The 16,109-nt window shown below is 41.6% G+C and overlaps 1 protein-coding gene across 5 annotated transcripts in view; it reads right to left on the minus strand.

Annotated features, from left to right (window-relative positions):
• The window catches only part of MTBP (MDM2 binding protein), a 42,706-nt gene that overhangs the window by 3,504 nt on the left and 23,093 nt on the right, over nt 1–16,109 (minus strand). For all 5 annotated transcript variants that reach the window (XM_066623753.1, XM_066623752.1, XM_066623751.1 and 2 more), the window contains 9 exons: nt 14,371–14,544; nt 12,764–12,874; nt 12,340–12,504; nt 11,518–11,611; nt 11,224–11,361; nt 8,443–8,538; nt 3,943–4,206; nt 3,286–3,535; nt 2,046–2,159 (listed from right to left, as the gene is read on the minus strand). In XM_066623753.1, coding sequence (XP_066479850.1) covers nt 2,046–2,159; nt 3,286–3,535; nt 3,943–4,206; nt 8,443–8,538; nt 11,224–11,361; nt 11,518–11,611; nt 12,340–12,504; nt 12,764–12,874; nt 14,371–14,544 — 1,406 coding nt within the window. The remainder of the gene's footprint in view (nt 1–2,045; nt 2,160–3,285; nt 3,536–3,942; nt 4,207–8,442; nt 8,539–11,223; nt 11,362–11,517; nt 11,612–12,339; nt 12,505–12,763; nt 12,875–14,370; nt 14,545–16,109) is intronic.

The raw sequence follows: 16,109 nt of genomic DNA on the forward strand, positions 1-16,109 counted from the left end.
GAACATGGGAAAAGAGAATGTATTCACAATAAATACTGAGAAATAGTTGCAAATGAGAAAAAGAACATGAAATGAGGTACGTAGTTTTGTCATTTAATTTAGCCAATATAACAGTGGTTCCCAAAATCACTGGGGCTTTGGCAGCCTGAAAACCACACTGAACCACCCATCACACTCACAGGGGCACTGTACGACCTCTTTTCAGGCCAATGTTGTGTGAGATCTCCTGAGAACAGCATGAGCTCTTGTGAGATCTCAAGCTATTTGCACAGTGTTGGCCTAGTGAGCCAGGAAGAAGAAGCCACACAGTGTCCTCAGGTGCTACAGTGCACACTTGGAAACCTCTGCACTACAATAATGGCCCACCCACAATGGAAGTCTCTTAGCATATGCTAGCATGGTAGCTTAAAGCACAATTGATTCAGCATTTTACCAATGAAATGTAAATATGGGCACACAAACCGAGGAAATATCAATGTGCTAAATCCTTGCAATATGATTGAGCCACCCCTTCTAACCCCACTATTATCATAGTGAGCCACATGGGCTAGCAGACATCATCATGGAGATACACCCAAGTTACTTATGCAGATACTGCCCATGTTCCTTACGGAGGTGAGGTGTGCTGGATTAGTAAACTGCACTAAAAGCTCTGGCATATACCTTACTCTGGTTTGTGGCTCTCTTTCGAGGATTGCTAATACCCTGCTAATCTCCTACAACAATGAGCATGAGACTGGATCTATCAAGGGTGGTTCCAAGGGATAAGGCTGGTTTCTGAAGTTGAGCAGCTAGATTTCAAAGCTGCAGAGGTGCACAAAGAGCAGGAAGTGTTCAAAAACCCTCCAACTTCAGTGCTGCCTTGTACTTGTGTGTATGCACGTCAACAAACCACAACAGAGGCTCGGGATGCAGGTGGGTAGAAGTAAAACACAACTTCAATTCTGCAAGAAAAATTTTATCCAGTGTCTGAAATTAACAAACTCTCTGTCAAAAGGGCTATCTCATGCACTTCATGTTTAAGTGCAGGCTTTTAAAAAAAATCAAATCAGTCTTAAGTGTACATGCATTCTCTCCCCCCTTCCCCTTCTCCACAGAGGTTCAGTTTCAGAACCTCCGGCAGTTAAACCATGGATACAGCCAAACGCCGCCACCCACCGAAGCCCAGCAGAGGTCACAGGCATCTGTCTGCGGCTTCTGCCAGGCTCAGATTGAGCCCAACAGTGAAAAATGTCACTTCCAGTTTCTCTGTGAAAGTGGAAATGATGTTTTTATTGCCTTATAAGGCATTGGGAGGCCCGGGGAAGCCCTCAGAAGGCATATGGATAGAGCATATGAAAGCAACAAGTGGGTGACTGAAAATGCATGTATCTGACGAGTGCACTCGTCAAAGAGCTGGGATTGGTTGCAGCTCCTTGTGAAGAGTATTCATGAGGACAAACCTGAGTTCATAGCCTTATAATAGGTGAAAGGACTGTAAATAGTCAGCAGTAATTTTTATATTAAAGTAAATCTCATGTCCAATGGTGGGCAGACAAACATCCATACATCATGCATCACACCGCAATACTAGTAGTTCATCTGGAACAAGGTTGGGAGAGGCATATACCAGGGTGGTTTGTGATGTCATGGTTAGCTGGAATTGCACATCTAAGCTGGGCTACTGTAGCTCCCCAAGCCCAGGCACTGACAGGTCTGGGATAGAAGGTCAGCAGTGGTCTTAAATCTCTATAGCTGCAGTGCTCCACCACGAGCAGAATTGTGAACGAGTGAACAATTGACAGAACTGGAGTGCTGATGCAAAGGCTGCTATCTTTTTGAGCTCAGTTCTTAATGAATGAAGTCCATGTTAAGGCTTTATTAATAAACCCTGAAATTAAACAAATTTGCATAACACCCTCCCACCCCTGGAAAAAGTACTGGTTACAGGAAACTAGCAGGCACTTCAGCTAAACACATCCCACGCTTCCCCTGTCAGCTTTCAACTTTTAAACCACCAGCATATTAAATTATGTGCTATTCTGGACTTTGGGAGACTCAAGTACCTTTAAATAAAACTTGGATATCTCAAACAGACGCTGGCTACATGTCACAAAGCACTTGTGGTCTTCAGCAATGCCATTCTTCTCAAGGGTTTTAGTCACCACCTCCTTCAGCATCTTAGAGAAAAAATACAGGCATATATAACAGTTTCAGGCCAATTACATTATGTGCCTTGCTTGTCAATTGGCATTTTCATCTGAACAGAATGATGATCAAGTGGGTTGGATACAAAGACATCTCCCTTTAGCCTGGACTTTCACAAGTTCCACAGAGGTAGACTCAGGCTTGCTCCCAGGGGTACATTTGACAAGCAGCTATGGGCAATCACAGCTCCCTAATGAGTTTAGTTTCATGGTTCTCAACCTGTGGGTCATGGACGCATCAGTGGGTTGTGATCCAATTTTTGGTGATTGCAAAACTGACAGGGCAGGTTAGGCTATGTGCATCAAGCATTAAGCAAGCTGCTACTTGGAGGGGGGAGCACTGCTGCACAATCACCATTACTGCCACACCCCATGACATTTATAAATCAGGCAGCAGCCTCTAGGGCCTCTAAAATGTTTGAGAACCACTGGTCTAGCTGGATAGGACATATGCTCACAAAAATTGTTACATTTGTGCTTTCCATTTTTGGGTGTCCACCTAAAATACTGTCCTTTTAAGATGAAATTTTCTAAACCATAACACACTTATTTATATTTCTTGTTGTTGCTGTTGAATATTCTTTAATTCCTTTCCCCTGCTGACCATTTACTTAAAGCTCCTTCCTATGTAACAATTTCCAGGTCTATGATTATTCTTGTGTGTGCATTGTGTTATGTGAAGAAATATTCCCAAAGCTTCAAAACAGCCCTAGCTCTATAAGCTGAAGATTTTATTGCGGAGTAAACCAGCCTGCTGCTAATGTCATTTCAGGGACCATCACTTATCCTGCATACTTGTAATAGTAGTACAACATGCCTCACGCATTTGCTCATGACTTGGGGGCACACAATATATGAGTAAGAGAACAATTGCAAAAGCAGTGGATGCAGCAGGGAAAGGATTCAGTACGAACTTCAAACAGGTTCACTGGAAAGGCTGGGAGGATCTGATAAGTCTGTGGGTCTCATACCGAGTAAGAGGTATTTATGACTCTAACACAGTAAATCTTAACTTGCACTCTGGTCCTGCTTCTTACATCTAGGCATGAAAAAGAGAAAAAGAAACCACTATTTTTAGCTCCTGTGAAAAATCCTTTACCCGAGTATGCTTCTGAGACCGTGATTCCTTTGCTGGTTTCAATATTTCTGGTTCTTTAGCACACCTTTGTTTTGTGGAGCTGCTCTGTGTGATAACCTTGTGCAATGGATTGCAAGCCTGTTTGACAGCCATAGAAGACAGAGAGCTGGATGTTTCCAGGTGCTGCCTTGTGACAGCTCCTGAATAGTGGCCACCGCTGCTTCCACTTCCTTGAGACAACAGAGAATCTGAACTTTCAGATTTCATTAACCTAGAAAAGAGAGCAGGGGAAACCAGACAGACTTTTAAAATATAGTTCATTCTTACTGCAACAATTTTGCACTTCTGCAATTGAAAATCACCAGTCTCTTATCTAAGAGAAAGCATACACTTTTCTCTACATAACTGGTCATTCTGTTTGATCTAGAAAACTAAATGACATCACTTGACTGAAGATGCAACCCCCAATGAGCATCTTGCAATCCTCTGACAACTGAAAGTACCTTCAAGTATTCTTTCAATAAAGCTACATTTGAAAAAATAAATTGGGGCAGGGGAGAATGATCACCAAGGATTAAGATCATCTAAACATTTAGCCAGCCACAGAAAACTTTCAGATTGATTTGTGCAAAAGAGAGGACTCTCACTTTAAAAAATAAAATAAAATTAGACTACTACCTCTTGGGATAAGAGCTATCCAAGTCTTTTGATCTGCGTTTTAGCCTGGATGCCTCCATTTGGAGTTCCTTTTGCAAAGACTCTGCATCAGGGATACTTCCAGGCTCTGACAAAACAGCTGGAGACGGTAGAGGGCTCAAGACACACGGCACAGGGCAGTACTCCTTTGTACATGTGGTTTGAGTTTCATAACGGATAAGTCGTGTCTGAAGTTCAGCTAATACCACGTCTCTTTCCAAAGCTCTCTTGTTATCTAGACAAAATCTAAAACAAAAATTAAAAGTGAGTTTAAAACCCGGCAGCACTATAACAGACCTGGCATTTTTTTCCCTTCCCTCCAACTAAAGATTCTTGGTTTTATCTTTAGATGCAGAAATGTCTGCTTTGTCTCCCTTATTTGCACTGCTAGTCTGAAAGGTTACTCATGTGATCTGCTATGAAAATGAATGAAAACTGATCTCAGGCATTCAGCTGGGTTTCATTTTAAGCAATCGGCACTGTGCTACAAGATACAAAATCCTAATCCACAGCTTATTTATAAGAATATTTTTTAAATCACATTGATTTTGCATAATTTTGTGTGATATAACTCTATATACTTACAGCATGGTGGATTGTCAACCCAGGCCAGAGGAGGCCCAAATTCAAATTCCCATTCAGCCTGACTTGTCATCCTAATCTACCTCTCAGGCATTTTATGAGAATAAACTGGGAAGAAGGGAACTCTGAGAACCTTGGAGGAAGGTTGGGATAATAATACAAACATGAATAATCAGTTTACCCTGTGTAGCATCAAAGATTAACACATGCCAAATGGAAGTCAACCCAAGTCTTCATCTGCAGGCCTTAGTAGCAAATTCAAATTACACTTCGTCCATTCCTCACAATATTTGAGTCAGAGCATGCATATAGCTTCCCTGGCCTCAGTATGTGATTAATTCAGTGGCGCAGCAAGCCACCCTTGAGCCTAGGGCAAAGTTAAACATTATGCCCTGGTCACACCCGGAAGTGACTTCACTTCCGGGTGTGACAGCACACTTACAGTTTAAAAAAAAATTAAAAAATTTATGGGGAAAGGGGAGTGAGCGGCCAGAAACTGTGATCCCTGCTGCCCCTCTTGCAGTGCTGTTTTTTCCAGCACTTTTTGCAAGTGGTGACTGCGGGGGAGGGGGGCAACCGTGCAGGCATGTGGTCAGACTGTTGCCCCAGGCAGCCTGCAGCCCTGTACAATTGCTACCCCTGAACCCCCTCTAGCTACACCACTGCACTAATCTGTCTATAAACATACCTCATCTATTACGAAATCCAAGACAAACTATGCAGCCTACTATCCTTGGAGGATTTCAAAAAATCCCATTCAGGTGAAGAACTGGAGTGAATTTTAATGGCAGACACTCTTGAGTCACATGCTAAGGCAAGAAAAGCTCATTCGATGTCTTGTCTCTACTCACATTTGTGCTGCTCCCCTTTCTTCACTCAGCGTTCAAGAGGAAGGCATGAATAGATGGCCAAGCACTAAATACTTAACCAAAGTAATCTCAAATAGAGCACCCAGAGCAGCACATTCTCAGCTGCATATAGGTTTAAAAAAAAAAAAAAAAGAGTATAATCACCATCCTGCTGGATCACAGGACTGATCCAGAGCCCAGCACCGCGTTTTCAAGAGTAGCAAAAAAGATGCTTCCAAGAGGCCCACAAAATCAGGGCGAGATGACAAGTACCCTCCCCTCACTGTTTGTGCTCCAGCGACTGGGATTTCCAAGCAGTTGCCTTGGGGTATGGAGGTTCCATTCAGTATCATGTTCCACTTTAACAGATCAGATGGATGGGATCAGTCTGCCTAACAATTCAATCAACCCTGGTTCAATGCATGCCATGGTTTCTGTTATGATTATCTGAGCATCAGCACATTATATACTGTAATTTTCTACTAGCAAGACAATATTGTCATACACAGCCAGAAGTCTATTTCCCCCCCCCCCAGAAAGAGACATTTTAATCAACTTAAGTAATGAATTTAATTTTAACACTAGAAACAAGCCCATTATCTGATAAGCTGAAATTCTTGCTGCTTATCCATTTCATGGTATTTGATTTTCCTTATTTATATTCTCAGTAGGAATTGCAGCCCATTGTACAAAGTTGAAATATTAATTTATCCCAAGTAAGTCTACTATTCTGTTCACTCTTCTTAAAGCAGCATCTTTCCCTTCTCCCCCCCCCCCCCATTTTTTATAAAAACCATCTAGCTGTGCTTGATAATTCATGAAAGCAGGAAAGATTGTGGAAGAACTACTTTTGGTTTAGAGCAGGGATGTCAAACTTGTTTCATACAGAGGGTCAAAGTTAGCATTCATGGTGCCTGCTGAAGACCAGAAGTGACATCATTAAGCAGGAAGTAACATCATTAGATAGCAGATGACGGCCTGAAATCAGCACTTTGTTCTCACATAGAAACTCATTAGCTGCAAATGACAGAAAAGAAAATGTGCAAATCTTGTTTACATTTTCAAGACATGGGAGAGCCCAAGTATCAAGCTAGGAAAGCCCAATTATAATGGGGGCTGGATAAATTATTTCCAGGGTCTACATTCGGCCCATGGACCTTTTGTTTGACACCCCAGTTTTAAAGGATCAGAAACAGCACAAAAGGAACACAAACAGGAGATTCCAAGCTGCTAGTTTTGAACAGTCCCCCTAAAATAATATTCAAGCAAGCAAGCTGCCCATGATCCTATGTGAATTTGAACTGACTACTCTACTCCAAACTGCCAAGATGAACTTAACTTCCTGGGTTCTCATCATTGAATTGTCACTACAACCACCCCTATATGATATTAAGATGTTTCAGGTGGGTATTTGCCAGTCCTACGTTATACCAGGGATTATAACTGAAACTTCTGAGTGCAAGGTAAGCACTCTACCACTGAGCCACCACAACCCTCCCAAACTCTGTGGGACTAAGCAACAAGTAGAGAGTTGGTCTGTGAAAGCCATATGATTAATGATGCAAAATGTTTGACTTTTGATCTCGTAATAGTTAAGTAAATAGGGCAAATTAGGATCTGCAACTCCACATACTTAACTCAACTATGGGCCCAATCCTATCCGCTGTTCTAGTGCCATTAAGTCATGCCAATGGGGCATGCATTGCATTCTGTGGTGGTGAGGCAAACACAGAGGCTTCCTCAAGGTATGGGAACATTTGTTCCCTTACCTGGGGGCTGCATTGTGGTTGCACTGGTGCTGGAAAGTTGGATAGGATTGGGCCCTGTGCTGCTTTGGAAGTCTCAGCAAAATTGTGGGTCACATACTTTGTTTTTACCCAACCTTCTTCTTCTTCTTTTGTATTTCATCTTCTGAGGAGAGTTACCATTAATAAAGAACCTAGTGTTGATTCTCAGCATGCACAATCCAATTCCAAATAATGATCAATGACAACCACTAGCTTCATCCATGAAAGCTTGGAGAAGTCCTTTGAAGTCATGACTAAACTGTCTGAAGCAGATTGCTCTACTTAACTCTTCCTGTATTTCATGCTCAATATGAGAGCGCTAGGCAGAAAAGCACCACCAAACACAAGGCAAGCTTCTCCAGGGATGATGCTGCAGTTCAAGACAATGGAGAAAATTTGACTTTCCTCCATTTCTGTTATGATTTTGTGAGGGTGCAGCAGAGATCTGGGCACGGAGAAGACAAAAAATATCCTAGTTTTGTCAAAACATTCATGACAGTCCTACAGTTGGTTGATAGTACCAACCTTGACATTTACCCTAGTTGAGGAAGCTCATACAAGTTTAGGCCACTCCCAGAAGGGGTACTATCTTGCACATGTCCAGTACTGTATGGGATGAGCTGTGGGTAAGCTGAAAAACTCACAGAACTCTCCCACTACCCCTGCTGAGCTGAGTTGGCCATCATGTAAAGTGGATCGAACATAGCCCTAAACATAGCTAGGTCTACTTTGTGTTGCAGAACACAAAAACAAAGGTACACAGCCTCTGTGTGGATCTGTGGCCACAGAAGATGCACATGGGGCTTCAGAACAGACACAGGGCCCAATCCTATCCAATTTTCCAGCACCGGTGCAGCTGCAATGCAGCCCAGAGGTAAGGGAACAGATGTTCCCATACCTTGAGGAGGCCTCTGTGACTGCCACCCCACCAAAGGATGCAGGGCACACTCCATTGGCACTGGAAAATTGGATAGGATTGGGTCCTCTATGTCCTTTAATCACAACTTGCCTTTTCCATCACAATGCCTCCTTTGGTTGCCCTCATCCTGCCATAATGGTAGTGCAGAACTCTTGAGTACTCAATAACATTGAAAATGCACAACTATCTGAATCAAGGCACCACAATCAATTATTTCTATACAGACTAACAAATTCAAGTGAAGCTTCCACTCACATGTGTGTGTTTAAATGAATTCTAAACCTGGATTTACATTTAATAAGAGGTATGAAACAGTTCACCGACCCCTATAAAGGTAGCAACTTACTCAAGACCGTGATAATGGCAACCAGTAGCTTTTTCAAAAGGCAAATTTCTCAGCTTTCGAGGTGTAAGCTCTGGTGTCAGAAGAAAAGCATTTTCGCTGAAAAGAGGAAACATTCATTGTAATTCACAGTTATTTCTTATTTATAGTAAACAGAATATATTCTTATAAGCTACGTGGGAAAAATCTGTCACATTGCTGCCAGTGTGCAATCTTATCAGACAACTGTGATTACATGTTTAAAATATGACAAGGTGCCTTACAAAGATTAAAAAACCAGATAGTTCCTACCCTTAGCACTGCAATCTGAAAAGGAGATAATGCACAAGAAAAGGAGCCTGGTCTACATATGCAGCAGAATGAGGTAGCATAATAGACTGCATCACTTTAGAACAGTGGGTCCAGCATGCTGGAAAAGCCATCCAGGTGTGGCGCTTTCCATTCCACTCCACAGCCTCCTCAATTTCCATCTGATCTTCTCAGAAGTCGGTGCTGGGCAGTCACTTCGATTGCCCATTGTCGCAGCAGGCTCTACACACCCAATTTCTGAGTAAAAGCGGCCAACTGGTGCAGGTTTCTGAGAAGATCAGATGGAAAGAGGAGGCTGTAGCATGGAATAGAAAGCACCACACCAGGACAGCTTTTTCAGCATGCAGTGGTCCACGGTTTAGAGACGGGTGCTTTAGAATATAGGTTGCAAATGCAATTTTAAAAAGTGTTCCTCTTTGTAAGAAACTCTGCAAACAACCACTTGTCATATCATGGTGAAAAGTTCTAAGAACATAAGAAAAGCTCTACTGGAACAGGCCAAAGACCCATCTAAACTGGCTTTCTGTTTCCCACAGTGGCCCACTGGATCCCTCAGGGAGTATATAAGACAAAAATACCTGTTGCCTGCATTCTGTTGCCACTTCCTTGCATCTAGCATTCTGAGATAGCCTACTTCTTAAACCAGGATGTTGCATATAACCATCATGGTCTGTAACCTGTGATGGACTTTTCCTCCAGGAATCTGTCCAATCCCCTTTTAAATACATCTAGGCCAGATGCCATCACCACATCCTGTGGCAAGGAGTTCCACACATTAATTTACATGTTGGGTAAAGAAATTTTTTTTTAGGTCATAATAATAATGACCAGAAAAAAAGTTCCTCAAATAGAGAGATAAACTCTATATTTACACTTGCTTGCAAACTGCAGGAGCTCAGCTCTTTACAGGGCAATAGCAGGTAGAGTATCTGATTTTTCAATAGCCTCAGGAGTTTGAGGCAATTAGTTATCTGATCTTTCCATCACCATTGGCGACCCACCAAAATCAGGTCACGACCCGCCAGTGGGTCCCAACTCACAGTTTGTGAACCCTGCTGCAGACTGTTATTGTTATTTATTACTAAGAAAATCTATTTACCATTTTTTACAAGGTCATCGTAAGATTTTGGACATTCTTGGGCAAGAAATAAGTGGGGGCCCTCCCAACATTGCACTGCTTGGTCAAGTACCAGCCACCTTATCTTCTGAAAAGAATCCTCCTTTGCACCACCTCTGCTCCCCAACAATTCTCTCCCCCCTTACGTGCTGCCTAGTCTACTAAAGAACTGGACTACAGATATGAATCCTTCTCTATACAACTATCGTAGCACAAAGTAAGGCTCCCATCCATTCCTACCAATGTACCCCCGAGTATTGTGCTTACTGGGGGGGGGGGAGAAAAAGCAGTAGCAGGATCAGAAAACTGCTCCTCCTTTATTAGGGATTGACAACATTTGAATTTTTCTAGATGCCTTGGCCTGCTGCTATTAGTTCTCCATGAATATTGCCTGTTAAGCATACTCAGCTGGAGTTTGCAGAGTGATGGAGGGAGCAGTGGCAGCCAGAGTGGACCAGGAAACAGGGTGAGGTCAGGCACAGGCATGGACCCCCAAGCACATGCCTGACCAGGCCTCATCTAAGATGCCACTTTTGAGGATCTACATTATCAAAATACCCACACAAAAGAGCTTCAGAGGAAGCCGAGTACTTTCAGAAGTTCTTACTCTTTGAAGTTAGCAGAATAGTGCCATCTCCATTTACAAACTATACCCAGCTTTAGGGGTGGCACAACCTGGAATGGAGCCGAGAGCCACCAAGAGTCCACCACTGCTGTCTCTGCACTATGAACAAAAAGCACCTTACTGTGCTCCTCCCGGGGTTACTTCAAATGCAGAAGTCCAGGACTTCTGGTTTCATTTATGGGCAAGAGTTCCTGTAAATAAAACCAGAAGTCTTGCACTTCTGCATTTAAAGAAATTGTGCAAGGAACACAGTAAGGAGGCAGATTATTATTATTATTATTAACAGTATTTATATACCGCTTTTCAACTAAAAGTTCACAAAGCGGTTTACAGAGAAAAATCAAATAACTAAATGGCTCCCTGTCCCAAAAGGGCTCACAATCTAAAAAGATGCAAATGAATACCAGCAGACAGCCACTAGAACAGACACTGCTGGGATGAGGTGGGCCAGTTACTCTCGCCCTGCTAAAAAATGGAGCACCCACTTGAAAAAGTGCCTCTTACCCAATTAGCAGGGGTGATTAGATGATCCACTTTTTATTTGATTTTAGCAGGTGGAACATGGATCAAAGTGGCTCAAGTCTATGGCAGACCAAACAAAAGTGTCAGCAGACTTGGCACGTCGAATCTGCCGCCCTCCCCCCACAATCTGCTGCTGATGCAACCTACATTACCCCATGTCACGAATGAGCCACTCCTTGCCCAGCGTGGCATGCATGTGTCAAGACATTACCTTTTTTGAGCACGTAAAGGCTGAAGATCCCCAACAGGCAGTCCTTCTGGAGTAAAATACTTCAACAGCTCTTTAGCATCAAGCAATGTTGCTGATTCTTTTTGGCTGTCTTTATGACCCAGCAGTTGTTCAGAACCTCTGGTATGAAAAATAAGATGGCACATGGCATACTTCAGCAACACTACAAACCAGAGTGACAAATGCGAATTATAGGAGTGCAGATGGGAGGCTGGGGCAGTGCTATTTATATAGTTTGTCAGTTTACAAAGGAAGAGCGTAAAGACATCCTATTACCTTGTTTTTTGCTTAATTTTTTCAACATTTTCTAAGTTGTGAAGGACACTTCTCTCTGGCCATTCCAATGGGTTTGAAACATTCAGCTCCACACCTGAGACAAAGAAAAGAGAGGGAAAACGGAAGGAATCAAATAAATTCAGTCTATTGCAGAATATTTGTTTGTGCTCACAATTGGGACCAGATGCATCAGAGAAAGAACTAGCTCCCTATTATGCCTGACAAAGAGTTCGGGGCAACTCAAAAGCTTGCTTATTTCTAAGTTGGACCAATAGAACATATTCTTCATAAATCTCTTGATTTATAAAACCTATATGGCAACAACTGTCTATATAACATTGTCTTCAGCTACATTCATCACAATATGAGTCTATCTCACACCATTTTATTTAGAGGACTAGGGTGAAGAGTCACACTATTGCATCTGTGTACCCATTCATGAAGATACTGTCTTAATTTTCTCTAATAGAAGTAGTAAAAACTATGTAATAAAGTACTAAAAACCCTTCAAAAATTGATCACCGTTCACCCTCTTATTGGCCCACTGAATTAAATTTATACTGGAGGCTACAGTATGAAAATGAGCATGTATTAAAGGGGGGGGGAACAGTTTAATTATAGGTGGGGAAAAAATCATGTCAGGAAAACCCACAAAAATTTAGTTCCTGCATTTTGAGGGACAAAATGAAATGAAAATGAAATGCAGCAAGAGCCTCAACACAGACGGATTCTTACAGATGCTATTTAGGGGAAAAACAACAAAGTATCTGCTGGTGGGCAACTTTCCAAATGACAATATAAAAGCAGCTAAAAGGTACCTACCACAAGTTATCCTGTGGCCTTCTGTTTTGACAACTGCTAGTGGATGATTGCTGTTTGGAAGGCTAGCATTCCATAAGTCTAAGAAATGTTTCCTGGTGCTTGACAGTAGTGCTGTCAGTTCATCAGGTGAGACAGTTGGTTGTTGTCTGGCTAATTCCTGTCTTCCTAAAAGATTAAAAAAACAAGCAAACATAAAAGTCAATCTGCGGTTAACCTGAAGGGGTTAACAAAAGAATTCATCATCTTAGCAGAATGTTACCTTATGTCTAATTCTAATTTTTCTTCACAACAATGCTTATAAACATTATTTGAACCTACTAGTATCTCCAGAGTTAATAATGTAAATACTGTCATATTAAGCCCCAAATGAAGATAAATTTGGTTTTTTTCAGTTCATTGGATAGCTGTTTTCTCCCTTACTTACTCAGGAACTGATTCAAAGCCAATGCTTGGATGCAAGCCAGTTTCTTCTCTCTCTCTAAAATCTGAAGTTCATAGACATGGGGGAGAGACTGAAGAAGTTCACCAGACAAACCTGTGTAGACAGGGATTTGGTTCATGTGTGGGTGAGACAAGAGACAACTTTAAAAACTGTTGAAGTGATCAAATTGTACTTAATTTTGAATTTTTACAATAAGAATGACTATCAGGAAACATGAGGCACCCAAAACAGAAGCTTTACATTCAACAGTCACAGATACACCAGGGTTGGAAATATTCTATCTATGGCTCATTTCTCAATACACTAAGGGCCCAAACCTATCCAGCTTTCTGGCACAGATGCAGCTATGCCAACAAGATGTACACTGCGCACTGCAATGGGGGACAGTCATGGAGGCCTCCTCAAGTAAGGGAAAGTTTGTTCCCTTACCTTAGGGCTGCATTGTGGCTGCAGCAGCACAGGATAGGACTGAGCCCTGAATGAGCAACCCAGTGCCAAATATGGCACACTAGATCATCTCATTTTTTTCCACCGAAGGTAAGCTGGAAACAAACCAATTCTGAAGGTAAGACCACCCAAACCTATAAGGTGTCCCTCTACAGGATCAGCAAGCAACTCAGAATATATAACACAACAAGCAGGAAGTGGGTACACTTCAAAAGAGGTATTTGCAGAGGTAAAAGCTCAAGCAGGCAAGTCAAATTACATCATACAGGAGAAAACAAAGAAAAGGGCCTCTAGTCAACCTGGTGGGAAAGATTACAGTACTTCCCCAATTTCAAACCAAGCAACGACTCAGGAACCTGAAGGTAATTAAAATCATCCACTGAAAACTGCAGGTATTGGGTGGACATTATTCCATATTGTTCAATAATTTAGAAGCTAAAGAGGAATGGCTGTAAAGAGGTGAATCTGTTTACCTACTATAGAGTGCTCAGATGCTTAACGAACGATATTATTCAGCAATGTGTGTACATAAGCAAAGTGATGACTGTTCATGTCAGAAAAAATCAGTTTCTCCTCAGATCAGGGTGCAATATTGAAAGATAGTTTTATTAGCAGTTTTCCCACTATAGCCAGTCAATAGTGGATATAGGAAACATCTTTTCTCTGGTGTTGTCTGAGAGCCAATTCTGAGATTCAGCTCCACTGAAAAAAAAAATCTAAAGAATAAAGTCAAAATAACGATGAGCAGAATCTCTGGTTTTGGAAAAGTGACCTATTTGGCTGGAAAATGTAATGGAAGAAACTACCACCTAACCAATATAATCATAATAAGATTGTGTATTCAGTACAGATTCTAAAGCTATCTCATCAAAGTGAATGGTAAAACTCAGAGAAACTAAACTGTAGTCAGATTGCATTCCTTGTCAAAGGAGTCAAGTTACTAGGATGATCACAAAATGGACTACCTCAATTTCCAAACACTCTATTAAAATGATTACTATTTAAAAACTCCAAGTGTTAATGCATTCAAAAAATTAAAAGAAAATTGCTCAGATAAAATTGCTTATCTGCTTAGAATGAAAACCATGCAGATTTTCTGCCACTGTATTTCAACTCCATATAATGGTTAAAAACTGAGTTACCTGCTTCTGGTTCACACGCCTTTGTGGTCAGTCTTCCAATTGTTTCTGCAAGAGTGACTGAGCCATTGATCTGACTGGCAGAATAGATCAGTGTTGCTTTACATCCACCGCAGCCATTGCCTTGCACTAAGAAATAGTAGTTGCAAGTTTCTCCCTTCAGTTCAACTTCTGGAACTAACAAGAGCAGAAGGAGTTGTGGGAGCAAAGATACATACAAAGTGCAAAGTCTCACTGTTAACAATTCGTATACATACTGAAAACCAGGATTAGGTCTGAATAAATATTACATTTATGTTAGCTACTTACATTAACTATACATAAAAAACCCCACTATATAATTTGGAGAAGCCTTTTCTGTTATTCAGATCAATGCATTTAATGGGCATGTGTAAGCTCTTGTTTATATGAGAAAAGTCATTATCAGTTTGGACCAGTTTTGTGAACTGGTTAAAAAGTTGAACTACAACTTTTTTCCTACAATTACAAGTTGGAGATGCAGATTCAAATCTTTAGCCAGTCACAAGAGGTGATTTGAAAGCTACTTATGTCTTTTAGCATAACCTAACTGTTGTGAGGTTAAATGGCAAAAGGTAAGGATAATGTAGTATGGGTGGAGGGCCTGTATCCGTGGATTCACTTATTTGCATACTGGGTCAACAGGGCCCCTGCTTGTGCACCCCCCACACCCCGTTAGGAGGCAAGCTCTGCTCCCCTCCTTGCTTCACCTCTGAGCCCAGCAGAGGCCACGCATGTCCTTCTGTGGCCTTTTCTAGGCTCACACTGACCTTAGAGTGAAAAATACATGACATCCAGTTTTTAAAAAAAAACGAAGTGACATTTTTAATGCCTTTTAAGGCATTGGGAGGCACGAGGAAGGTTCCCCATACCTCCCAATGCCTTATAAGGCATTAAAAATGTCACTTCCTTCTTGTTTGTTTGTCTTTAGAAAACCAGAAGTCACGTATTTTTCACTCTAAAGCTCAGCCTGAGTCCGGCAGAGGCCGTGGACGGATATGTGCGGCCTCTGCTGGGCTGAAATGACCCTTTGGAGGCAAGGGGAACAGAGCTCCCCTCGGCTCCAGAGGGTTGGGGAGCAGTGTTTGCCCATATCCACAGTTTCACTTAACCGCAGGAGGTTCTGGAATGGAACCCCCACGGACACAGGGGACGTCTGAGATCCTGAGAGAATGGTAGGATAAAAATATAATAGAGATGCTCAAACTTTAATGGCCAAATGAAATAAGATAATTCTTATAAGATTTCTTCCACATTTCTTGTGTTTTTAATTTTAATATATATTCTACCCTTTTTACACACAAGACAGATAAATGTTATCATTCTAAATAGAGAACTAAAAATTTTTTTAAGTGTAAGAATATTTGATGTGATAAGTCTGATAGCGTAGTCCTATATATGTTTACTCAGAAGTATGTTCCACTACGTTCAATGTTACTTTCTTCTAGTTAAGAGTGCAGATTGCTTCCTAATCTAAATCACTGGCAGCAGTTCAAACTGCAGCAATCCTAACTCCTGCCAGCTCAAACTGCAGCCATCCTAACTGCTGCCAGCAATTCCTGTTCAAATGTTGCCTATACATAATTAAAGGAACTCACTGCCACAAGACAGCCACTAGATACCTTTGAAAGGAGATTAGACAAATTGAAGTGAGGTCTATCACCAGTTATTAGTGATGATGGCTATATGAACCTTGAGGTTCAGAGGAAATAAAACACGGGGTA

Source organism: Tiliqua scincoides, chromosome 4, assembly GCF_035046505.1.
Source record: "Tiliqua scincoides isolate rTilSci1 chromosome 4, rTilSci1.hap2, whole genome shotgun sequence".
Classification (NCBI taxonomy): Eukaryota; Metazoa; Chordata; class Lepidosauria; order Squamata; family Scincidae; genus Tiliqua; species Tiliqua scincoides.